Source organism: Heliangelus exortis, chromosome 1 (assembly GCF_036169615.1).
Source record: "Heliangelus exortis chromosome 1, bHelExo1.hap1, whole genome shotgun sequence".
Taxonomy (NCBI): Eukaryota; Metazoa; Chordata; class Aves; order Apodiformes; family Trochilidae; genus Heliangelus; species Heliangelus exortis.
Genome location: NC_092422.1, coordinates 175,435,283 through 175,462,493, shown reverse-complemented (window position 1 = coordinate 175,462,493; position 27,211 = coordinate 175,435,283). Strand labels below are relative to the sequence as shown.

The 27,211-nt window shown below is 37.3% G+C and overlaps 1 protein-coding gene across 5 annotated transcripts in view; it reads left to right on the top strand.

Annotated features, from left to right (window-relative positions):
* The window catches only part of CADPS2 (calcium dependent secretion activator 2), a 281,939-nt gene that overhangs the window by 71,100 nt on the left and 183,628 nt on the right, over nt 1-27,211 (top strand). For all 5 annotated transcript variants that reach the window (XR_011723932.1, XM_071733753.1, XM_071733756.1 and 2 more), the window contains exon 3: nt 16,423-16,755. Coding sequence is in view for 4 of the 5 variants with exons in the window: in XM_071733753.1 (XP_071589854.1) it covers nt 16,423-16,755 (333 nt within the window). In the remaining variant the exon portion in view is untranslated. The remainder of the gene's footprint in view (nt 1-16,422; nt 16,756-27,211) is intronic.

The window sequence follows — 27,211 nt, the reverse complement described above, 5'->3', positions numbered from 1 at the left end:
GAAAAGTGCTGCTCTCTCCTGGAAGAATGCCTTGTTTCTGGCATAAAGTGATGATAACTCTCCTACATTTTGAGGATGAACCCAGAACAAATGTGTTGCCTTTGTTTCCTTGGCAGTATCACAAAAATGGGTCTGAGAACTGCAAGTAGGCTACTACCCTTCTGATGTTCCAGCCTGATCATTGTGACCCAGTGTGTGCAGCTTGTTGCTCACTGCATTCTGTAGGTCTGTGAAGAGGAGACTGATTTGTCTGCCAGCACTGTAAGACAGGCTGATGATGCAGAGGTCAGACTTCTGTAACCAAAAAAATGGCAGAGAAAAGCTATATGTGAGAGTTGTCATAACTATATAAGATAACCTGTGGAAAAAAGATAAGGCCTCTCTGAACAAGAGTCACAGAGAGATTTCTAAGCAGTTAAGGGGAGGATCTTTTAACTCTTTGTGGTTGTGAAATGCAGATTGTTGTTCTGCTCTGAGAAGAATGAATTGTCTGTATCACTTCAGAACCAGATTGATCCCCATGGGTGTCTTCATGTTCAGCACTGTTTTATGTTTATCTGAATTGGTATAGACATTCCTCCTGACTTTTAAAATATGGATGAGGACTGTCAGTGGCTGTAGGCTTCACAGTAGTTCTTTCTTTAAACTTGATCTCCTTTACTGAGAGGCATGGTATGTCTGTCTTTCTGTGAGACAGGAAGCAAATGTTACTTCCAAACCACTTTTGTATTCAACAGTTAAGAAGCTGAGTAAGTGGTCCTGAAGGTCTGAAAAAAAATGCGTAGGTAAATAATGAGCTGCAGGGACTGGAATAACTTCAGGTGTCAAGAAATGAGACATTTATTTTAGAAGTGTCTTTGTGTATGAGCCCAAGCCTGTTCCTTTGAAAAAGTAATGATGGCAGTGACTACTGGTATCAGGGAAGGCTGCAAAAAAAGGAGCTTTTGTAGAATGAAAGTTCTCTTCAGTGTCAGCAATAATGAGAATTCCTTTGTATTGCTGTTATTCTGTGGTGGGCTTAAATATTTTTTAATAAAAGCTCTTAAAACAAACCGAGGTTAACAATTTAGGAAACATGACTTATAAAACAATCTGCAAATTTAATTTTTTGAGGTGGTCTTGATTTGTCTGTTAGCCTAAGTTAGAATAGATGTTGGTGAATATTAAGTTGGTGCTACTAAATTTCAGAAATGATTATGGTTAAACAGCAGTGTGGACATGTTAACATCTTTCAAAAAAGACAACTTTCCTTTTCCACAGAACAGGCTATGACAAAGGAGTTGATGATTTTAAAAAAAAACAAGGAACCAAACCTCTACTTTTCCTGGCAAAATAATGTTATAACCAGCCTGATGACAGCCTGTAAGATGAAATGTAATCTGTTACCTTCAGCACAAAAAACATGACTCTTGATAGTCATGCTGAGGCAGTATTGTGTCTTCTTTATCACATTGTTCTCTGCTTAGAGCAGGTAGCAGAAAGGGTCATCCACCTCCTTGCATTCAAATACCATTTCTTTGTTTGAGGAAATGCTTAGAGTTTCAGTGTCTTGCATTCTTCTGTTTGGATTCCAATGTAGTAACAGAATAATATTTATATTAAGAATATTTGAACTAATGGAACTATTTAGTTCATCTTCAATGTCTTTTAAAAAGCATTTATTTGTTCATTCACCTTTAAAACATATTTCTGAACAATGTGAATCAGTGATCATGATACAATTGTAATTCTGGTTGAAATAAATTGGAGAGAGACGCCCATTGCACTTCAGAGATAAGTACGAAACACCTGAATTACTGGGGGGTTCTGGATTTGTTTGTTTTTTTCTTATGTTGTTCAGTAACTGAGTAGGTGTTATGTGGGTCTGTGGTGAAGTGGGTCTGGAATATATAGAAGCTTTATAATGGAGGCTTGAAAAAGCCACAATGACACTTTAGGGTGATTTCTGTGGACACATTCTTGGAGCACTTATGGTAATTCACACATCACTGTGTTCTGTTAAATGTCAGCTGGATCACATGTTGGGCAGGTGCCCTGAGCATGGGCATAGTGACATAAAATGCACTCATGAGGAGCAACTTCAAGGCAGGCTGTTTCAATTTGAAATTCAGCACACATTTAAGTAGCTAATAGGGCTCCAGCAAGGACTTGTCACATTACAGCCTACAAAAATTTATTAATCTGGACTAAACCAGCATATTAGGCTGCATTTTGCAGAAATGCTAAGGTTCTGATACTGCACATTTGGATGGGGCTGTTTAAACTAGAAATCCCCTTCAATTTGTTAGAATATCTGTCCCAAGCTTCAACAGTTCCTGTGCAGGGCCCAGCAGCTCACCTTCTCCCTTACGTGGAGGTTGATTTAAAATCATTTAAGTTCTTGAATAATAATCAGACATGGTGTTTTTAAAAGCAGGATTTAAAATGGGTTTTTCCAGAGGCCATCTGTTCAGTTGAAGGGGGAATAACAGACCAAAATTCACTGGGAATTTATGTGCAGTTATTTACAGTTCTAGCATAAAGTCCGTGTTTTATGCAGAAACTGCTGGTGCTGCCTTCCCTTCTGTGAGGGATGGGTTTGATAATCAAATGCATACTCTGCAACAGAGGGCTTGGGAACTTAAATGACAAGAAACAACAGGTTGCCATAAACCAAACTGAGTGTTTGCTTCTTCACATTTGCATAACTAATTGACAGCTCATTAGGAAAGCCGAAAGCTAGGTGCAGGAAAATACACTCAGTGCAGCAGAGGGAAGGTATTGTTACAGCATTTGGGTAGCAGGGAAGTGGTTAATAAAGTATGAAATTATCCTGTCAGAGAGTTTGTCTGGAGCCCTTTGGAATAGCTTTCAGCTGGGTTTGTTGGTGTTGCCAATTCAAACAGCAGTCGTGTTTCATGATGCTTAACTGCTCTAACTGCAACCAGAGAAATAATAAATACTGTTGCTTGTTCTGGCTTCCTTCTTGGAGTGCTCCTGATGTCCCTCTCCCTTGTGTCCATGTCCATGTGTGTGGGGATGGCAAAGCCCTTGACAGGCGAAGCGCTGTTTCCAAGGGATGCTGCTGGATGGGCCATGAGTTTTCAAGCTGCTCTGGGACTTCTGCCATGCATGAGGCACCCAGTACTACTCTGTAGGGCCCCTTTGCCTGCTAGCAGCATCCCAAGGCACATTTCTGTTAAAGAAACTCTGGCCAGGTTTAGTGTCTGCTGCATCATACCCATGAGCAAAGTGAGCGAGGGCAGGGCATGAAAGGCTTTATAGAACCTCAAGGAAATTATGTAGAAAGCAAACAGCCTTGCCCACAAACACCTCGCCTCAAGCACGCCAAAACAAGAAGGGTACTACTTATGGTAAAAAATGGCTCTAATAATAAATGTTTTGTGGCTATTCATGCTTTTTTGTAAGAGCAGCAACTGAAGCAATGGTCTGAATGATAAGAAATACAGAAAAGTTAGCTTCACAGATAAAAGAGAAGGCATATGATGCAGGCCTCTGATTTGAGTTTCAGAGTGGAAGAAACGTCCATTTCTTTTTCAAGTGGGGAAAAATTATCATGGAAAAATTATATTTAAATGGCTTTGGTTAGATATTCATGTAGCTGGCTGTAAAATACCACCAGCTTTTAGGGCTTCTTGCAATGGTTTTTCATATAGGATAGACTTCTAAAGCGAAGGAACTCTTTTGGGTCATGTAAAAATAGGATTTAAAGAGTAGAATTTCCGTAGCAGCATTCCGAAACTCGTCCTGCCAGTTTAGTTGGCCCTGTGCCTTGTTCTGGGAGCTTTTCAACATGTTCTTGAGGAAAATGTTGCAAGGAGGAGGAGGTTTGCAAAAGTTTCAGTAGTCAGAGGGTTGTATGAAAAAAATGGGTATCACCTAAGCCAGAAAAAACTAGGTTGCTGGAACCTAAAATTAGAAAAATTGTACCAGATTTTTTAAAAGTAAATTGTAGGAGAAAGCAGTGACTTCTGAATAATAGTTTGTAAATGAAATCATTAAAGCATGTCTTAGGAAAAAAAAAACAAACAAAATAGGAAAAACATCTGTAAAAATCCATTACTGAACAGCAAAGAGCAATGTAAACTAATGTCAGTTAAATAGAGCATGTAAATTAAAAGCTGGAATTAGTTGCCAGTAAGTTTAGCCATAAAATCTAAGTGAGTTGTCATTCAAGTGCTCCCTGTAATCAATTGGAAAGGACAGACATCTTCAGGAATGTGCAGTGTGTTTTCAGATGTCTTGAAGCAAACTATGATTTGTAGAGAGACTGCAGAGGGAAGACTACTCCAGAAAGAAAACAAAACCATAATTGTTCTGTGTGACTTAAATTGCTGTTTATGGCTACATATGTACCATTTCCAGGGAAAGGTATAGGAGACCTAAAAGCACAATAGGAAACTACATGTGTTTATTTGTTTTATATTTATACATAAAGCAGTTTGAAGATGAGAAGGGCTCTTCAGCAAGGCTGCTGGGGTAAATAGAACTACCCTTGCAATTCCTCAAATGCAGCAGAATTGCTGTTTTCTGAGGCTGAAGGAACTGGTAAGATTAGTGGTTGGGAAGGGAAAAGTGTATGTGGAAAATTAGGGGCTGTTTAATAGAAGTTTATTACCCACAAACCATGATTTCTGATATGGTGGGTGAAAGCAACCGTACTCAGGTGGAAGGGAAGCCTGCAATTAAACTAAAGAGTGTAAAAGAGTTGGAACTGGTAACAATCATGACTGAGAATATACAAAGCATTGGAGATATTCATAGAAGGTGGGGGGAAAAAAAACCCCAAACCAAACCATAGTTATCAAGGCAAAGATGGGTGTTCTCTGACTTATAAATTAAAATGCCAAAGGTGTTCCTCAGCATATTTTGTAACTACTGCCTCCAACTACTGTTGAACCAGTAGTTCAGTTGCTTAGTAGTTGCTTAGTTTAGCAAAAAGAGACATAGCTTTTAGCTATTTTTCTTGCTAAAGAAAAAAATTAATATGACAGTAATCAATATCAGTAATGAATTCTTTGACTCTTCTTGTAGACTTCCCTAGGACTGTGCTGATTGCAGCCTTTAAGATCAGATTAAGTACTTCCTTTGATGTATTAATTAAATACAAACGAGCTTTCCCTTGAATTACCAGACTTAACACAGGGTAACTGAGTAAGATTTCTTGCTCAGGTCAGATTTTTTTTTTTTTTCTTTTTAATGATGAATTAGATTCATCACTAGATTACCCAGTGGATCTGAGTTCTTGGTATTAGAAGTTTCCTTCTCCTGTACTACTATTTTAACTTAGTTTTTTTTTAAACATAGCTTTAGAATTTGGAAGTTTGATATTTTCTGATGTGCATTATTTAACCTGAAGTTGGGGCTAAAATAGTATTAAGTCCTATATGAAATGGCATAGATAATGGCAACTGTTATAAAAGTTGTAAGAAGGGAAGCATTGCTGGAAAACTATACTGAATCTTTAATCAAATAGAAGCCAACCCCTGGTCAAGCTTCAATATAAGTCTGTTTCTGTTGCTGACATTAAGACACAGCTGCTTTTGCTGAAATTTTAATTTAGGGTTTGCTCAAACCTAGCAGTGGCTGTTTGTGGATATAGTTTTATTTTGGTGTCAGTTATTTGCATTTCAGGAGATCAGATGTTGAGGGTGACACTGAAGTTTTCATCCCTTTTGAAAATGTGCTTATGAGCTGCCTCTATGATCACCTGGCTGCCAGTCTCTTAGATGATGATGTTGGAGCTTTAATTGCATCCTGTTTACCAGAGTGATGCTGTACCTTGCTCTGTGCCTGGAAGCTCCAAGGTTTTTGGTGTGATTTAATGCAGACAGATTCCAAATGCAACCTGCTAAAATTATCTTGGAAGTTAAAGATGTTGAGCTTGGCTGTGTCAGCATGTGTGGAAGTATCTGCCAAAACCAATTGGGTGCTCTGAGCAAGGAAAACAAGGGCAGCTCCAGGTGATGCCAAGGCAGCTTCCTTCTCTTTGCTGTAGCTTGTGAGCATCTTTTGGTTGTGACTGCTCCACTAGCACATGCAGTGGGACATGGCAGCACTGCTGTATTCCACAGCTGTATTCCACACTGCTGGGCTGTGTTGTTTGTATCAAATAGCCTTGTAACAAGTCTTTCCTCATTGACTTGGCAACAGAGAGTTCCTTTTTCTCTTGTTGGGCAGCTATGTACTTCATGGCTGCAACAGCCATTAGGCTTAACCTTCTGCCTTGTGTTGCAGCTTCCTTCCTCCTCTTAATCTTTATCCCTTACCTGTTCAAATCCACCAGCCTTTTGCCTCTTCTGTGACTTCAGGTCTCAATGCTTAGTGTAAGAGTGAGATAATTTGAATTGCTTCACTGAGTGGAAGTATTAATTCTGCAGCACCAGCAACATAAATTCTAAATATATGGCTTGATGCTTTTTTACTAGCTGATTTTTGTCATTACTTCTGCAGTGATTATTAGACATATGCAAATTCCACAAGAAATGAATCTGTTTGTAATATAAGTATGGGAAGGTACAATCATTTGTAGAAGTGGCCATGATAAGGTGGTTGTTTCTGGCTCTCATAAATTTTATGATTAGAAAAAGAGCTTGAGGGATTATTCTGGGATTTTCAGAGCATCAAATTAGAAAATCTGTGTTTGAAGATGGCAGAAGGCTCTTGGTATGAGTAATATGTTTCAGAAGTTGGCAGACGAATACTGCAAATGTTTCCAAATAGCCTGACACAGAAAATTGAGTTACCTTTTTTTATAAAAAATACTAAGATCGGTACAAGTCTGCTTCTTAAATAAGTAAGTGGGAAATACGTTTTCAGAATAGTCTAGAAGAAGCTGTAATAAAAATGAAAAATTGTATGCATTAGGGGAATCACGACTTGAAATTGAGTGGAATAACAAAATGAAAACTGAAATGAGAAGACTTTGCCATCAAGAGTTTAGTTTTGCAGTGTTTAGGATTTAGCCTTAGAGGTGATATGAGGCTAGTCACCAAGTAACTGAAGCCTTACCTTACCAGCAGAACTGTTTTTATGGCAGGAGGGTAATGTTTGTTTGCTTGCTGCATTTGATTTATACAATTTGCATTTCTTGCCAAAGCTCTTGACTGGCCTAGCTTGAAAATATTTCAGAATAACTGTGTAGCTGCTATTGACACATAAAAAGCTAATAAAGTAAGCATACCTTCCAGTCCCTTTCCAGTATATTGAAACAAGTGCCTATAATTGGGGAAAAGAGAATTATGTCTTGGTACAGTGACTTGAAGACTGAATTAGGAGCAAACTGGAAAAGGAAAAATTCTCAACATTATGGTGCTTTTCCTTTCTTTTTCCACTCTCATTTGTCTAGCCTGTACTCATTGCTATGAACTATGGAGCAAAAAGGTTCCGGGTTTTGGAGATTTAGGGGGGATTAGAAGAGGAACCTTATATATAAGAGTTCCATGAAGATTTTTTTTTATGCTGCTATGTGTAATTATCCAATAAAACTTTTTTGCAGAATCTTGAAATATGCTGAACTGGAAACTAGATTTTGTCTCTTAGTAAATTAGCAAAGTCATGGTTGTTCCTAGCCTGCTTGCAGATTTTCTTACTTCACCTCACCCTTTTGGACTTTATGCAGTATCTTAACAGTGTGGGCACCACAGAGGTCAGGGGCAGCCAGAGCTGCAGTGGATTGCAGTGACTGCCATAAAAGTGCTGACCAGTGAGGCTGTAGGGAAGTCTCTGCTAACTTCTGTATCTCAAATTGCTTGCCCAGTTAAATCCTTGCCATAGAATATGCTGCTGGCAAGGCAAAATAACTGATGAATGTGTAAAATAAATAAGAAATTGAAGGTGTTTCTGACTTGTGATGATATACAGAAAAATAATCTCCAAGATGGTCTAGAGAATTCTGTAGTGGAGTGAATTAATATTTCCAAAAACTTAAGTACTCTAAAGAGAGAGCAAACTATGACTAAGAAGCCTCAAAGTTACCATTAAAGCTGTTTGGACCTTGACGTATAATTGGAATTCATAAAAATAATCTAATTTATAAAAGTTTGCACTTTGCATGCTAAAATCTAGAGGGATTAAACTGCAGACCAAATGTTCATTAATCTTTCCACTGAAGCATCGCTGTCTGAAGTGTAGCCAGCTGGGTGATTATTAAATCTAAAGAAAAATTTAAGACTCAGAATGCATTTGGAAGCTTTTCTGTGTATTGTAACTTTTCTACCAACACCGTGAACTGATCACCCCTGTGAAAAATAAATCAAGGAAATTGTATTGTTTTTTGACACTCAAAGATTACAGTTTATAATGGAAAGTATTTATGATAAACACCAACTTTTTAAGAAAGTTGTACTGAAGTAATAATATTTATGACTTCAGTTAACAGCTAAATCCTACATGCCTTAGTGTCTAACAGCTCTGTATAGCCTTTATACCACTTTCCAGAATAGAAATACCTTATAATGAGTGATGAGATGGTATTGCTGTTAGAGAAATGTCCAGACAAATAATAAGGCATTTTAAGTGTAAACCCAAAACAATTTCATGTTTTCGTGGTGCATTTTCCCTGCCTGCATTTGCACTCAACTTCCACTATTCATGTCTTTCTCTTAAAAAAGAAACAAGTACAGATTGTCTTTTTTGAGGATCAAAGAGCAATTTCTACAACACCAAATATGTTGTCATCACAAACAAGTATTATCTGTTGCATCAGCTTGCACTTAAGTTTGACTCTGTTGTTCCATTCTTTCTGTCCCAGAATTATTTTAAGTATTCTGTTTGGCCAGTTTAGAAACTCTCAGCACTTGCATCACTTGCTTTGAGATGCTCTGTAGAACAGTCTGGCCAATTAATCTTTGTGGGCCTTTTCAGTCCTCATTGTGGAGAGGTTTCTCCTGGGAGTGCTTAAGAGCAGAGCCTGTAGTGAGTGCTACGAGTGGTTCTCAGGATGAGCAAGCCCTTTCTCAGCACATGGAAAGGGTTCTAAAATGGGTGAGTTGAGTAGCAATAAGTTGTTCAGTACTTGGAAGTTAAAGCAGACATGAAACTTTCAGCATGGACAAAAAGCAAAGGTTTTCCTTGGCAACATGAGGAGCCTCCTATAAGGCTGCAACACAACTGGTGCATCAGAAGATGAACCAAAGTGCAGATTTGTGGTCGTCCTCTGCCTGATTATCCCCATCCTTTAAATGAAGACCTTCTCTTTTCTCATAAAAGCTGGGTCATAAGAGAAAGAATAAATCTTGTCCGGTCCAGTTACAGAACACAGAATTACTGAGACTTCTTTCAACAGCAGGCTCTTTCTTATGTTTCAACAAATCAAACATCATAATATTTTGAAATACTCAAATCTAATTCTGCTCTCCTTTTACCTGTTTATCATGTTATTGCTTCTGTCTTGTTGCTGGTGTTGAATATGTGGCTGTGGATCAGCCCACACAGATCTCAGGCCACGTGAATGTTTATTGCCTGTGTGAGCAAAGTCACTCAGGAGGGAAACTGGACCACTTTGGAGTTGTACATCCAGGTGATATTTGGAGATGAACTCTTCTGGAGTGCTGGTACCATCTGAGGGCCAATGCCACAGTGCACAAAGTCCCTCAACGTGCTTCAGCCAGGCAGTGCACTCTGGTGGAAGGGGAGACTGTACTTTTAGAAGAAGCTAGCAGTTGCTGTAGCAAGTAGAGCTGTTGCTGAAGTAATCCACATTTATGTTCATGCAGGCAACAGTATGTAACTTTCTGTGTCTCACCAAAGTGGAAAAACTACTGTTGCTGTTGTTAAACTTGAAAGGAGGATAAATATGCTTGTTCCAAGAGGGTGTCTGAGTAACTTTAATAAATGAATCCAGGAGAAAACACTGCTTCTGGGTGAAATAGTTTTGTGGATTTTTTAATGGTGATTGTCACTGTAATTCTGTGCTTGTGCCCAAGGCACAAACATTGCAGTACATGAGTCTGTGAAATGCGTAGCCATCAAGAACAGAAATTTGGGAAGACTTTGGCAGCTGCTTGTGCCATTTCCAAAAAGAAGGCAAAGAAAAACATTCCAGTGCACAGTGTTGTGTAGGATGCTTGCAAGCATGTAAGCCTGAAAAAGTAACACACACTTTAATTAACAATAGATTGGGGTTTGGGGTTTTTTATGTTCTAAAAATATGTAGTTGTGGGAGCTGTCCTCCAAACAGGCAGAAGTTTTTTATACTTTCATCTAACTAGCCCCAATTCTTGGTGTGATGCATTGTGCCAGTATAACTACTGTAGAACTACTGAGGAATGTGTCAGCTGGTCCCAGAGAGCATTGCTTATGCTTAAGACTTAAATGGGGAATATTTTTATTCTGAGGGAACAGGAAAGACTTTAAGAAGAGAATGAGTGATGTTGACTGCAGTGGGAGTTTCTAATGAGTTTTTGTATGAGATGCTTTGAGGAGCTGCTGTAGGAGCAAAGGTGCTGTTTAATATCACGCAATAAATGTCTTGTGCTTTGTTTTATATCAAGTAATACTTCTAGCACAACATGATGATGCATGTCACATCAGATTTTTAAGTAAGAAATAATACCTTTTTGTTCCTAGAAAGAGGATTATTGTCTTCTGCAGAAATTTTGGAGCTCAACCTAGCCCTGAAAATTGCTGGACATTTTTACATTTTTTTCTCTGTGTTGTAAACTCAAGAGTACTGGTAACTATAAGAAGCACCATCATGAGTTTGAGTGAAAAATACATCAGAAAAACACATCAGAAACCTAGAAACCATTCAGAAACTTGAGTGTTCCTTGGACTTCCATCAAAGTCCCTTTTTATCTTAAATTTCTTTATATTTTTAAATTTTAATAAACAATTTCCAATAAATCTTAGCTGTCATTTATCTTTATATAGTTCTAGCTTTGTTTCAAAAAGTAGAGAGTAAAAAAAAATAATCTCCAAAGAGAAATACCTGACAACTTTTTTTTCTTAGTTGTATGGAGAAGTTCAGTTTTAACACTGGGGTGTTTTAAGAATTCCCCAAACATCAGTTGCAGTAGATTGGCAAGAGTAAATACATTTGAAATCTAGATAACCAGCTGGCTTCTCAGTCTCTGTGAGGCCTCACAAATAGCAATCCAGTTAAATGTGGAATACACTATAAAAGCTCTAGAAACACTGGAAAGTGTGATGTTGTCAGAGAATGTACTTTCCTTACATGTCTTACAATGAAATTTGCTTTTTCTTTTTTCTTCCTGAGAGAAAGAGAGATTAAACTGAACTTCAAAAGTTGATGTGAGGGCACTGATATTCAATGGTTGTCAAATAAAAGCATTATATAGTAAGTAACAATGACAAAGAGAAGAAATTAAGACAGCTGTTACCATGGGGACAGTAGGTCCATCCCTGCCCTCACCAAAATCTTTGAAGCCAATTTTATGTTGAAAAAAAAGTATTCCATTATAAATCATTATCTACAAACCCAAGGATTTTTATTTTATAGCACTGTATAAACCACAGATGTGGGTGGTGTTCTGCAAGAGGTTTTTATTTTAGACACAACATTTTTGCAGTCAGAAATCTGGAGTGGCAAAGGGCTTAATTGTACTTTGTGTGTATTACTTTGAAAGAAAAAGTTAGTATGAAAGTGACATATTTGGTTAAAAATCCTGATATACATATATTTTTCCCTTTTGAGACAATGTACCGTTTAGAAAATGATTTTTTCGTGTTTTCTCATTTTTTCAGTCCTTTATTTAAGAAGGGAAGAGAGGCCTAGATCATAAATTTTCTTTTTATCAAACCATTTTGCAAATGTTTTCTGCCTGAGAGTAGGAGAGCTTGTAAATTAATTTGGTCAGTCCAAGCTTACTGTGTTGCCAGTTGGGTCTGTGCCTAGAGCTGAGTCAGGCCCTTCTAGAACTGATAAGTAAGCAAGTAGCTGAAAGGTCATATTTTACTGGTATGTGTAGCAAAATTACAAATTGTTGCTTTTTATTAATAAAACCACTTACACAAGTGGGTAAAAACGTTATAGATATTTATAACAATGACGTTGGGCTTTTTCCTTCCCAACTGGCTGAGAAGGTGACCTTGATGGAAACCTCAATCAGAATGTGTCTTTCAAATTAAAAAAGCATGTAATGCATGGCCTAATGGACCTCCTGGTTAATCCATTTACAAAGAAAAGGAAGCAGGTGATGATATGCAAACTCTTTTGCATATTGCATATTTTTTTTTCCTTAACTTTACATTTGAGAATAAGAATATTATATTTGCATTGTCTGCATGTGTAATTAGTTACATTTGGTATGATGTTCAATACATAGAATTTTATTCAAGGGGTATGTGCTAGAAGATGTAAAAGCAGATCCTTGTTTAATATTTCCACTGGTTTGGTTTTTTTTTCAAGCTGCAGGCACTGCTAAATGACTTTTTTATCTTTAAACAGAAATATATTTTGAATCTAACTGTCTACTGCTAAAGACTATTTTGAATTAAGCTTTTACTGGCCTTTGCAACAGATGAAGTTGCATATGTGTAGTGACTGTAAAAAAAGTAAACTTAAGCCATTCTTCAGTAGAAAGATTCAAATTTAATTGTTACTGTAATTATACGGGAAGAAGAAATTGAGGATTTTTTTTCATTCCCTATATGATCATCTTTGGATGGTTGCAATATGTGATGAACTCTATCTATCAAAGACTGTAAGTATGTTTGAGCCCAAGAGTATTTAGGCTTTATAATATGAATGGGAAAATTCATCAAAATGAATATATTTCACCTATCAAAACCTGTCTTCCAAGATTGTTTCCTGAATGCATTCTAAGTGTTAATAGGGTGCTTCTTTTTGATGTTTGATAGATGAAGAGTTGATGTTGACTTAGATTTAAGTAACCAATAATAACAATACTAAAAGTACAAATAGTAACTGACAAAGAACATCACTCCAGGATATCTTTGAGGATGTCCAGAAAATTTTTTAGAAGCGGGAAATACTTCACCAAAAACTTTGACTCTTGTCAAATTGTTTCTAAATGAGGAATTAACAATCACAGCTGATCTACCAAATCTAGTTCCCTGTAGAAATAGATTTCTTTGTTGCCAAAGTAACTTTTTATTTTACATTCAAACCTTTCTCTCTAGTTTCTCTCTAGTGTTGAGAGAGTTAACTTTTAACACTGGAGGGTTTTGAATGAGTATTTAATTAGAACTAAGTCTTATGATACAGACAGTTGAAATACAGAAATAAAGGGAAGAGCTGACAATTTAGCAAATGTAATTAGTTAATATTTTTCTTAAAGGATAGATAGCAACACAATTATTTTCCCTAATAGGGATGCTCAGGCTGTGCATCTAATCCACATTGCAGAAAAGTGGCAGGCTATGTTATGACTACTACAAAACTTAGATATTTCATTGTTAAAATTAATGCTGCCAAGAAAATACCACCAGTGTTATAAATCCATGCATGTATCCCTAAACTGTGAACCCACAGATCCTCAGCCAGATGGGCTTACTTAGAACAGGGGTGGAAACAAGAACTCCAATGCCCTGAAAACAGTAGGGTTTTTTTTCTCCATTCTCCATATAGTAGATATTCCCATAAACTTCTATTTTTTTTTTAAAGCAGCCATAAAACAGCTCTGAAAAGCTTTGAAACTAAGGAGACAAATCTCAAGAAATATAACTGAAGCAAAGGATTTTGCATTTGATGTGAAGTGTACCATATGTCTTTCAGGAACAGGAATAATGAGACATTTAATAGCTTTTTAATGCATCTTACTGTGTCAAATCTGAGGCCCATATGGTACTCTCTCAACTGAATTTCCATTCCCTTGTGATTTTCTGTTGCAAATAAAGTCTTGAAAATTGAGTCTTTCTGTTCAAATGTTATTATTACTTTTTAATCATCTACAATAGAAACAGCTCATTTTAAAGATGAAACATTTTTTTGCCTCAGAAAAAAATTTGGTAAATTGATGCTCAAAAAGGAGTAGTAAAATACAAGCTCTAGATCCAAAGGATTCCTTTTCAGAACCAACCATGATTTTTTCTCTATATAGAATTATATATTTGATTACTATATATTTTTTTTTATTACTTTCCTTTAGCATCCACCATATCTTTTGTAAAAAAATTCCTTTGGAACAATTTTTGCAAATTTCATAAAAATGTGATTTGTGACCTGAAACACTTCAAGGGTGAACATTTTAACATCAGGGATACATGCAAATTGCATTTTGTCTTTGCCACATACCTGTTGTTTTGCTCAGCATGAGCTTGCCATCTTCATGTCAGTGTTGAGAATGCCAAGTGTTACAACAGTGCTCCACTTCCATGGGTGTTGAAAAAAAATTTTTTGCAGTCTCCTGGAAAATCATCTTCAAAATCAAATAAATTTTGAATTTGTCTGTTTCAAAAGTCAAGGGAAGTGCTAGTAGCTTTTCAGACCCAGCATTCTGGATTAATGGTTGTAAGTACTACGACTGAAAGAAGGTAGTGAAAGGTGAATGATATTCCTATGATCTTACAGTGTGTATTTGGATGGAAGATTTAATGTTGGAACAGTACAAAGTTAGAAGTAATCTTTTTTTAAATATTTTTTTTTGCTTTCCAGTGAAGCTGTTCCAGGAATGAATCAATTGTAATTGCAGACTGTTAAAACAAGGAAAGGTTTAACATATTTTTACCTGTTTGTGTTGATAAACTTTACTGCTGATTGGAATTTCTGATTAGTGTTTGTTTTGAAATGAGACTATTTATTTAGCAAATTGAGAATTTAATATCAGCAATAATTGACAGTAACCATGTCAGGTCCCTTCTTGGATAAGAGTTTGACATTAGGTCCTTATGTTTACAATTAAAAAAATCCATTATGGTACAGTTAAAGTAAAATGGTTTTAGCAGGTATTGGTGATGGTTTTTTTGAATAATGTGTTTAGGCAAGTAGCTTAGGCTTAATCTGCAGCCTTCAGTACAATATCAATGAGAATATCTATTGAAAGACATATTTTGTAAGTAACTGCATTTTGAAACATGCTACAGGGAAACATGCATCAACAAGTACTGGAACTTTTAGAGTGTTTTTCTTGATCTGTTTCCACCTGTGTATTGCTCACTGGTCAGCTATTTCATATCCTCTGCTCCTTTTCCATTTTGTATTTTCCAAGTGCTGCACAAGTAGTTTTTTAAGTTCTGTTGTGTGCACCATCTTCCAATATCTGATAATTATACAAAGTCAGAGCTCTCCTACGTTATCTTCTCCATTCATTGTATTTTCTTATCTTGTGGTGACTAACACAACTAACTGAAAGTGCATAATTACCTCCTCTTCCACTTCATAGCATCTCTTTGAAGAAAGGTACCTGTCAGAAAGATGATGGATAGGAAATCCATTTAGACTAAGTGATATCACATCTGTTCTTTGCATTTCAGCTCTGTTTGGGGTCTTGGTGTGGCACTCAACCAATCTCCCAGCAGCCAAGCCTTGCAGGGTGGAGGAACTCAACCAACCTCCCTCTGCAGCACAAATCCAGGTGGTTCTTCCTGAGACACCCATTCAGTGGCATGATGCACTTTATTCCTTGTCCAAGGCACACGTCAGTTCTTTGCATACATGGCTGATCATGCTGCAGTGGTCATATTTTTGTTGGTTGGATTTTGTAGAGTAACAGTTTCATGCAACTTGCTACTGGAAATGAGCTGGTTACACACAGTGGCTGGAAAGATGAATGCAGCCATCCTCAAACACTGAACATAATACAGAATATTCATGCTGATTTGATTTGTTTGTATGTTGTAATTTTCTAATCACATCTTTGAGTATTTGTACTTGGAGTGGTTTCTTTTGTGTTGGCTTTTGTTGGGTTTTTTTATACAGGGAATCCCTCCCATGTTGGGTCTCCAGTATGGTACCTACCATAGTAGAGCCAGTCATGTTGAGCCTTTCTTCTGTCTTTTGGTACTACTGATTTTAGAATTTCTCTATTATTTTTTTTTCCACTGGATTTTTGTGCCCTCTTGTATGAGATTCTTGGCTGACTTAAAGATCATGTTTTCAGTCACAGTCCCGAGTTTTCAGAAACTGTGGCTTATCCAGGAGTTACTTGAAAGTAACTTTAGATTTCTGTGGTTTTCATGGTGAAAAGATTAATTAAATCTTGTAGGTAAGTTTTAAATTTGCTGCTGTCAATTCAAACTTCATTCAAGTTTAGCTGTTGTAAATTCATGCATAAATACTTAAAAAGCTACTTAGTTTAAGTACTTATTCAATGCAGAAACTTACTTTTTCAGTATGGCCACTTTTTTTTTTGAAAAATATAGCGAACCTGTCCTCTCTTTCTTATACAGACATCTTACTTAGCAGCAAAATACTAGTTTGTAATCATTTTATATGGTGTTTTTTCGCTTGTATCCATGCTAACTTTTTCTGGTTTTTTTTTTTTTTTCTTCTTTTAAAAGGTATTTCTCAAGAGTGACCGGGTTGCAAGAATGGTCTACAGTGGAGGATGTTCTGCAAGTGACTTTAGAGATGTTTTTAAGAAAAACATAGAAAAAAGAGTCCGAAGTTTGCCAGAAATTGATGGATTAAGCAAAGAGACTGTGCTAAGTTCTTGGCTAGCCAAATATGATGCCATATACAGGGGAGAAGAGGACTTTTGCAAACAGCCAAATAGAATGTCCTTAAGTGCTGTATCGGAGCTGATTTTGAGCAAGGAACAGCTTTATGAAATGTTTCAGCAGATTCTAGGAATCAAAAAATTGGAACACCAGTTGATTTATAATGCCTGTCAAGTAAGTATTGGTGTCACTCAGTTCTGTTGTTTCCAGAATATCTTCCCCCTGGCAGCAGGTCAAGTGTACAGGAGATTTCAGTTTGAAGCACATCTCCACAGTCTGAGTTCCTCAGGAAGGAATCTTTGTGTCATTTGGTCACTGGAGAGCACTTGGCAAAAAGGGGATGCCAGATTATATGATACTTGCACTACAGGGAGCTCCTCAGACATTTTATAGTGTCACAGCTCCAGTGATTTGAGTGATTCTGCAGAATATTCTACACATTATAAACCTTCAGACCTTCCTGTAAGTTACATATGTATGGGCATATATAGTTATGTGTATGTGTGTACATCTTTAAAAGAAATTTGCTGCCATAAATAGATAGGTGACAGGTGATTGAGTTCAGGTTGCTCTTGACCACCCAGTGTTGAGGAAGGTCAGTATGTTAAGACTCTCTGCACTTCATTTTAAACACCATCTGTGAAACTTATTTGTACATTTTTGCTTTGTTATATAAAAGTGATGGTCCCCATAAATTATTGAAACCAAGACAAACAATTTATTCAGCAGTCGTATTTGGATTTATACCTATAATTTATTGCTAATCAGAAGTGTAAATGGTGTCTAGGAATATTTTATCTGGCCAGTCTTCATAGTGATGCAAATATAAATTAGCACTTAATTAAGGAGGAAAAACCTGAAGAAAGCAAGCTATGATGTAGTTCACACATCTTTCTACACTGTCTATAAAACATTACCCCAGACCTACAGCCAAGCTGGTTTTCATGTAAAATACTGAAGGTTTACTTGTAGTTATGGAACAGTATATGGGAACAAAGTGGAATCTTGGACATTGTTGACTGTTTCATTTATGGATTAGTGTGGCATGAAATCCTGTAATAGTTCTGTGCTTGAAGATGCAACTTCTGTAATGAGTGTAATATTTCGTTCTGTATCAAAGTATGAGGACTTCTGTTTTCACTATGAGCTGTTTACCAGCAGGGTGGAAAGAGATTTGAGTGGAAAGAGAAGGAAAAATTTTCTTTTTTTAAGTCCAACCTGCTACCCAATGCAGGGTCACCTGTGACTACAGAGCAGGTTACTGAGAGCTTTAACCAGTTAGGTCTTAAAAACTCCAAGAATGGGGATACACTGTACAAGCTCTCTGGACAACCTGTTCCAGTACATGAAGACATGAAAAAAACTAATATATTTTCCCCAAAAGTGGATAACCTATTACCTATATAGTATGGTTTCCTCCCCCCTCCAGTGTCTGATGGCTGCTAAATCTTACTTTATATTTCACTATGAATTGTCAAAATCTGCTGTTAGGTCTGCATAGTCTGAGAGTAGCACAAACAAATGTGACCATAGAGGTTTTAGAAAGTAAAAAATTTTACCCTTGGTCTAGAAGTGGTTCTAATGATACAGTCCACTGGGTTCTTGGATCTGTATGCTTGAAGGCTTCTTTTGTTCTTGAAGGCTTGTTTTGTTTGGAGCAAAACTAGTTGGCAAATACCAACAATTTTCTGTCTCTTTTTTGTCCATAACTTACATAGAGACTGAAGTGGATATCTGTAGCAGATACAGGATCACCTATGTATTTCAAACTGGAAAGAATGGAGAGGGAAAGGCTTCAAACCTTCTTGTTTGGGGTTCTAACTTTCTGAAGATTTTATTTTTATGAGGCAAGGATGAGATTACTTTTCTCAAGCAAAAACTTTCATTATGTGCTCCAACAGAGTTGCTACCAACTGTATGTTTCATATTCTGTTCCTGCAGTCCAGTCAAGTTTGGTGCACATAATGCACCAAACATATGATGAAAAGTCTGCTGGAAAGAAAGAGACAACAATCATAGACTTCCCAGGAAGTATATTGCAGACAGCAACCAGCCTCTGATAATGTAATGCCTTTTCTCCTTTGGCAAAACCCCTTATTTCTGATTAAAGTTTAAGAAATGTTTTACTTTAGGCTGAATCATATTCCTTTTTATTGACAATGTATTTACAGAGGCTGAGATGAAGTTGGACTTGGATTTCAGTCAGTACCAGAAATTTTCATTCTGCACTAGAAGCCTCTATCTCTCATCATATGAAAGTGCTCACTTTCATTTCTCTTTGCTACTGCTCTTTAGAATACTACAGACTTACAGATAATGATAATTAATAGTGTCTGGGAGCAGTGAGATAAGTGAAAGTCCAAACAGATGTTAAAATTGTATTTTTGATGGAGGTTTTGCTGGATTGGCTTCTAGCCTGTGCTTCTAGCAGAGAATCAGATATGTGAAATTCTGTATGTTTTGCAGTTCTGATAAACAGCTGCCCTTAAACAGAAAATCTGCACATTTATAATTTGTGCAGAAAACTTTCTTCTTTCCCCTCTTCTTTTTTTCTTTTTTTTTTTCATTTTCTCTTTTCTCTTGTCGTTTTCCTCTTTTCTCTTTTCCTTTTTCTTTCGTCTTCTTTCTTTTTTCCTTTTTCTTTTTCCTCTTTCTTTTTTCTTTCTCCTTTTTTCTTTCTCCTTTTTTGCTTTTCCTTTTTTCTTTTCTCTTCTTTTCTCTTTTCATTTTGTTTCATTTGTTTTGTTTCTTCCAGCCCTTTGGAAAAAGGAAGCAGAAAAATGTCTTACACTGTTGATGTTAAGAGTGAATTACCCTGCACCTACAGGTCTGCTAAGCAGACAAGAGTGCTATTTGTAACACTGGGAGGTATTCTCTGCCAGCCTCCTTTTTGTGACTTCCTCTGCACTTACAAACTTTTTGCTGGTTTTCATCAGCTTTTGTTCCCCAGCCCGTTCTGAATGGAGTGTTCCCTTCAACCTTTAGTCCCCTTGGTATCTTCCAGCAGCTCATCAGACAATTTTGTGAGGGTATGAGCTACTCTGGATCCAACAGTTTGCCAGGCTCCATCCTTTGTGTGACAGCAGTGAGAAATGGTGTTCATTCAGTCAGCCCAATAACTCAATTAAAAATAAAGTAGATAGTAATAGACTAGCTACAGGACACACAGCAATGGAAATTTTGTGCCTTTTTCTTTGAATATTAACTTTTTTTCACAGTCTTTTAACATATACTAAATACCTAAGCTTATACTTTGCTAGTGAACATTGGTAGGACATTTACATTAGGATGCTGAAGACTTTTATGTTCTTGTTTAAACTTTACAATTTAGAGCAAGGCCAGTGACTGCTGCCAACCACCTATATCTCTTTGTGCTTTAAAAATTTAGTTATGTAACTGCTAATACTTTTACCTGACTTTTATTTACATTGTGTTGCCTTGAGTGTTGTTTTATGATAAAGAAATGATTGCCAGTTGGCTGGGACCTAAAGAGCTCCTTGACTTGCTTTTGAGATGCTGAGCCACAATGTATTGTTACAGTTTCTTTGATTTACAGAGATCAAACATGAATTAGTCTTTTTACTTTTTATTTTTTTAATTATTCACTGATGTAGAGGATAACTTTGCAGAAAGTCAAACTGAAAGTCAAATTCAAACTGATGTGGTCATGCACTGTTACTACACTACTGCACCACTACCTGAATTTTTGTACCAGGTAAACCATAACTCCACACAGAGTTTATTTTATTTTGAAAGCATCTTTATAAGGCTCACTTGTTTATTGATCAAAAACTCTTGTCTTGGGTGTGAGGCGTAGAAAACTACACTTATTTTCATAGTGAGAGAATAGTGAAGTCTCATTCTCTTCTCTGACAGGTCATAAATAATCTTGAGAATAATGTGACAGTTTTTAAGAATTATTTGTGATAATACAGACAGTCTTCTACTGTCAACTTTTTGGGAATTGCCACAAACTAATTCTTCTGGAAATAGCTGTAGATGGTACTTTACTGCAAGATAGTTTTCTGTTTAAAAGCCTTGTATCTCATCTGATTCATCATTTATTATATTTATCTTTCATAACAGGGAACCCTTTGTATAAGTGTCTAATATTCAGAAAGATGGACTATTTTGTATCTTCCATAATAAATTTTTGTGGTTTGCATTTTGAGAATATTTTCTGCCAAGAATTTTTCCTGAACTGAAGTCTGCTTATGGTGCTTAGTGCAACTTGGACTCTTTTCACTCAGCACTTCACTGAAGTCCAGGTAATTATGCAGGGTTGGAAATAAGTCAAATTAAGGGCAATTTAATTTGCAAAAAGGCCTTTATGAGGTTTTCATTTTTTAGTTCTGATCCCTTTCCTCAGTAAAATCATAAAAAGTAGTGCAGTTATGCTACAGATCACAGAATTTCCCACAGTTCTAGATATTTTTCTTAGAAACGTTCACACTCATATAGAGTTTTAGGGACTCTATATGCAACTGCATATGCAACTATGCAGTTCTGCATATTATACAACTGCAACTATGCAACTATATGAAGCACAAAGAACAATGATGTCTTTGTACAGAAAGTTTCAGTTTAGAATTGATAATCTTGAAGCAATTAAACAAGTGGTAAGATTCGCATTAGTCTATAGACCAAAACCTAAACAGATTCATTAATTCTGTAAGTTGAGACAAGGCACAGGAAAAAAAAATGGGTTGGGCTCTAAAGTATAGACCACATACTGTTATGCAATATGTATATTTATGTCTTTTTAGTCAAAAGAAAAGACACTGGCTCCAGAAAACAGTAGAATGTGTGATTAGGGCTTCAACTAAACCAGTGTTTTTCTGATGGTCACCAATGACTTGTTATTTATTTCATGATAAATTACACCTGATCCAACAAAGTAACCTCTGAAAAATGTTGGCAAGGTCCATTGCTGTATTTTCCAGTTTTCATCAGGTGTCAGATGAGACATACACTGGTGTCTTAAACATCTCTCTGGGCTGAAAATGTGCTTTTACCCAGCCCAGGGTATTCTTACTCCTCTGCTTAACAAACAAAGAAACAAAACATTATGCTGATCACCTGCTTTTTTGGGAGATGAGCTACCTTCAAGTCTTACCTGGTTAGACATTGCTGCTGGGTAGGCAGTGCATGCCCCTGCCATGGGCAGGGTTTATTTGCTCTCAAGATAAGAGGCAGTTTTGCAGATACTGCAGAGTAGATGGCAGGTGGGGCATCAGTGAAGGGAAAAGCTCTCTAAGATCTTTTTGGACAGAAAGGACTGCAGTGCTACATGAGATCTCTTGGGAGAAGAAAAGCAGTCTTTTTATGGGACTGTGGGAGGCTGTAGAGTTAGCATTCCAGTGTTGACTGCATTTTTATATGATAAATGGGAGTCTAGAAAATTTCTGCACCCAGTCATGATGCAGCAATGAAGAACAGGTCAGTGTTTTAAAACTCTCACGTCTGTGAATGTGAAGAGTGCTTCATGGCTTTGATGAAAACGTTCAAATCCTCACACTTCAGGCTTGCTCACACATGAATTCCTTTGTTTTCTGGCATCTGTAAATACTAGAATAAATCTCCCGTACTCACCTCCTCACAAAAAATCTGTTTTCTGATTGATTTTTTGCTTTTCTTCAAGGACAGTGTCTGTTCTTGAGTGAGAGCAGTAAATTGCAAATCAGATATTTCAGTGGAGAAATAATTTGTCATTTCTCACAGGATTTTAGCTGTTCTCTCCCTTTTATGAGATGTCTCTCAATGTCATCACATAGGTGTTCAATAGGAAGTTATTTCAACATGGTGGGTTTAGGTATTTTTTCTCATTGCTCTTTTGCCTCCATTTGGGAGTTCTGGAGAGGTTTTGCTCAACCCAAGAGTTTCAGTGCTTTGGAAAATAGTGCTGCTGCACTGTCAAATACACCTCCTAAGATGACTTCTGTAATGGGACTGTGGAAGCTGAGCTGAGCAGTGTTGAGCAGGGCAGTTGGGGTTTCAACTTAATACTGTGAGTTCTGCTGAAAAGGGAAGTCTTGGAACCCTCAAGTGTTTGAGTTCTGTTAAAACAGGAATGGTATTTTAAAAATTAAAAAAAAAAAGGTTTTGCTCCTGTAAACAAGTGTTTTTAATGTCTTTGGAAAAAAATCTCTTGATTGCCCCAAGGATTGTTGATTTGTTCTCATTTACTCTAATGGTAGAAGAGTTATAGAAAAACTAAGAAAGCATCCTCAGAGAAGCAAGTTACTTTTTTAGCACATTTAAAAGCTGACTCTAAAAAACATTTAGAAGCTTTGCAAGTTACATAATGGGAAGTGCTCTGAAATATTTATATTTGTAGTTGAAGGAATACTGATAAAATACCAGAGAGAAATGGTGTGTTGGCAACAGTAATGCATTTTTAGTACTTGAGGTATTGCGTTCTTCTTACACTCAGCTATTGGCTGAGAAAAATTGTCATTGACATTTGCATTTAAAAGGAACACTTGAGTGGGACATCTGAAAACCATAAAATATTCAAAGATTTGCTTGTTCAGTTTAAGTGTTAAAAAAAAAACACGGAGAGTTTTTTACTTTTAACTGCTTTTAAGAAAGAATTTACCTGTGTATCTTTTTATCATAGAACTCTCTGTGCATATGTGGCTTCTTCTCTTGTGGTTGTTTGTTATTTTTATTTTTTTCATCTTCCTGAAGGAGCTGGACATGTATGGTCTCTGGTAGCCTGATAGATTACCAGCATTCATAGACTCATGGATTTACGTGTAGTTTCTAAGTTAGCATACTTCTAGGCCAGTTCTCCTGTGTATCAGCTTTCTTATCACAAGTGGTAAGAGAGGCTTAACAGAATCAGCAGAGAAGCTGAGAATTATCCATCTCCCTGCTGTCTTGTGCCTCCTCTGTGCATTGAAACCATCAGCACTTGCTGCAGATCTTTCTTTCAAGCTGTTTTGTTTTCTGAGACTTTCTTTGGCATTCAGTGAGTGCAGGAAAACTGCACAATAATAGCAGCAGGAAAATGGGCATCGTACCATAAGAAATTACGAAGTTATTCTCTGCTTTGTTAAAGCAAACCCTTTAACGCTACTTCTAGTTTTTACCTTTCCCTTTGTTTCTTCCCCTAAAGTATTCTTTTGGAGCCTTTGTGAATTAAGTAATGATGTTTTGATATCTTCTTGAGTTTCAGATCCAAGGCAGTTAAACTGCCTCAACACTTAAAGCCAAATATATCCAGCATTTAACTTGCACTCACATTAACATCTCCGGTGCATTTGACTCATTGTTTAATATAAGCAGCCAACGATAAAGTTCCTCTACTTTGGTATTGAGCAATAAAAATAAATCTTTCTCTTCAAGGCTGTAATATTATTTTTTTAAATGGTTTTGCTTGTGTGTTTTAAGGAGAAATTCTATGTCTTGATGTAAATAAATACAAACCAAATAATTTTTACTGCCACATCTCCTGGCTGTTGAGAAAAAGCTTGTCATCGTGTCCAATTCCCAACTTATATGTGAGCTTGAATTAATGCTTGTGAGCAAGGTGAGTAAGTTAGGGACCCTTAGCATGAATTTGTCACCTGCTGAAGACATGGTAATATTCTGTAATATTCCCTCTATCATTTCAGAGCTTTAGTGACTGTCTTAGAACAGTCACTTCTGCCCAAGGATCTATACGTTTATTCAGGCTTGTTGCTCTGCAAGGCTTTTCATTCTGTGAGGTATCCTCAGCAGCCAGTGTCAAGCCAGCAGAAGCAGCTGGAAAGGAAAAGAATAGGCCTTTGTTTCCATATCTGTTCTGAAGATTAGCTGCTTTTTCCCACCTGTTTTTTAATTTTTCAAGGGAGAGCCCTCTTAGCTTTCTCTTGTTCTGAGCAAGTGTCTTTGCATCTGGCTACTTGGACATGGTTCATGTGGGTTTCTAAACCCCAGTCACACCAAAGGGTGATGCTCTTTAGGCTGCCATGTGTTCCCATACTTTATATTACAAGACTCCAAGACAGTTATTCATGTCATCCAGATTCAGTCTCATGTCAAAGCTGAGACTCTGTTTTGTGATTAGATCTTCATCATTCCAGACTTCTGATGTTCTTACAAGAAATTGCCTTTTTCTCTATATATAGTTTTCTATAGGTAGGTAGGTTATCTTCATTTTAGTTTTCTTCTACAAGAATGAAAAATTCTCAGGTCAACTGAAATAACCCTTATTTGGTCAGTAGCATCAGTATAGAGAAGAAAAATAATTGCAATCCTTAGCCCAAAAGCTTGCAGCCCACTGGGAAGGGGAACAGTAAGAGGAGAGTAAAAATAGGGTTTTTCTGTACTTTGTGTCCTCTTGGGAATCTGTTTCTTGAGATAACGGATAAATAAATTGGCTTCCAGGCATTATAGCTACAAACATTAAAAATCTGAAACAAAATCAAGGCTAGTTACTTACTAGAAATGTCGACTTCTAGCTGCTGGTGAAGGGAGTAGTTGTATGGTAGGCACTCTCGAGCTATGACAGAATTACCCCTTCTCAAATGAAGTAAGGGAAGAGTCAGTAACTCTGTCACCTCTGAATAAATTGTTTTCCTAACCAGTTATGCAGTGCCAGGCTTTTCTAATGCCCATGAATGAGGAAATATAACAGTGAGCCATGCCTGAGAGAGCCTCCAAAGAGACACACAGTTTCGGGACTAGACCTGGTTTATTCCTAGAAGCCCTGTGAAAACAGGCCCAAGCCAATCTGGCACAGCCTTCTCCCAGTACTCGTTCCTCAGGAGACTGAAGATGGCTTTGTGCCTGAAACACTAATTGTTCCTTAGGGAAATTTACTTGACCAGTGTTCCAGTTTTACCATACTGGAGCAAATACTGTGGTTTACAGATGGATAGCAGACTTTCTGTAGCTGGTGTTTTCCCACCTGTTTAATGTTAGTAGTTTCCTGCCTTTCCCATGTTTCCAGCAGAGTGGAAGCTTAAATCTTAAAACTTCAAGCAGCAGCAGAATAGCTCCCTATCTCTCTACAATTATTAATCTAGAAAATTGTTTCAGGACCCTGGCAGCAGAGGGGGAGGATTGAGTCCTGTAAGAATTCATGGGACTGGGACCAAAGCACAAAGAGGATGCAACAAGTGTTAGTGCCTGGTGAGTCCATCCTGCCCAGGACAAAGGCACCCATCCTCTGGCCATATCTTGTCACCTGCTTCTAGCCTGGATCTGTGCTGTTGCAGAGAGATTGCTGAGGCTTATTTAGCCTTCAAGCTACTGACCCTTGGTGCTTGTCAACATGAACGCCAGGGACGTGACCTTGAGCAGATCAAAGACGACTGTAAGATTCTAAGAGCAAAGATGGCCCAAGGTGACACATCCAACCTGCATAGTTGATGTCATCAGTGAGGCTTTGACATTTGGTTTTAGCACCTTGAAATCATAGAATGAATCTGACAAGAAAATGTTTGTGGACAGAATTACTAAACTAACATGGAGGATTTTAAACTAGGCTTGGTAGAAGGAAGGGAGCTAAGCTCAGGGTTAGATGAGAAAACAATGCATGTGTAGAAGACACATAGTATCTATGCTATTTGGGCAACAAACAAGGAAGTTCAGTCTCTGGGTCAGTATGAGAAGGCAAAGTAATATTGGTAATGATGTGGTGTAAGTCTATTAAAAAATACCTGAGAAAGAGGATGAGGCTATCCACAAACAATTAATAGAGGTCTCCCAGTGTCCAGCCTGAGTCTCTGCGGTGGATTTCAAACGTCTGCCACCAGATTGCTGGGAGGGTAACATGACACTGTGCAAGCAATTGAGGAAGTTTCTAGACTGTGTTGGTGATAATCTCTGAATGCAAATGCAAAAGGAGCAGTTGTGATTAGTGTTCTATTTGACTTGCTGCTCAGAAACAGGGAAGATCTGGGGGAGGAATGTGACTTGTTCTGCTGTGCAGCAGAAATCACTGGTTGACAGTTCAGGACATGGAGAAAGGCTGAGAAGGTAAGCGATGAACTTACTCTGTATGTAAAGAATTTTTATGCAGAGACCCTTGAGAGGCTGCCATGTGTGGGAAAGGAATGCTCAGGAGCTGGCTGATTTTTTTATTTTTTTTTTTTTATTTTTTAAATAAAATGTATTTAAGAGCTTAGGAACAAACCACTGTTATTCAGAAAGTTTGAGAATTATAGGCAATACCTTAGTCCCTGCAAAGCCTGTGGCGCAAAACATTTTGCAGTCCATTTTCACATATATAAAGGTAGTCATTGTGTGGTTTATGTTGATACCAAAAGAAAATTGTGCCTGACAAATCTGAATGCTTTCATGAAATGACTAACTATGTTATTAAGAAGAGCAGTGGATGGTAATGCACCTTTTCTTCAATAGGGCTTTTAACATTATCATCCACCTCATTCCCATTTGTAAGTTCAGAAGTATGGTCTGGACAAGTTGTCTATTAGAGAGCTTGAAAATTCACTAGGTCATTATGCTTAAAAGGGTTGTAGGCAGTGGATTAAGAGCTCAGTTGGTGTCTGGGAACAAAGTATGCCAGAGTTTGTTATTGTTAAGTATTTTTATTGACAGCATGGATGATGAGACAAAATGTATTTCAGCATATGTGTGGCCAGCACTAAATTGAAGGGGAGCGTGATGCAGCTGCCAT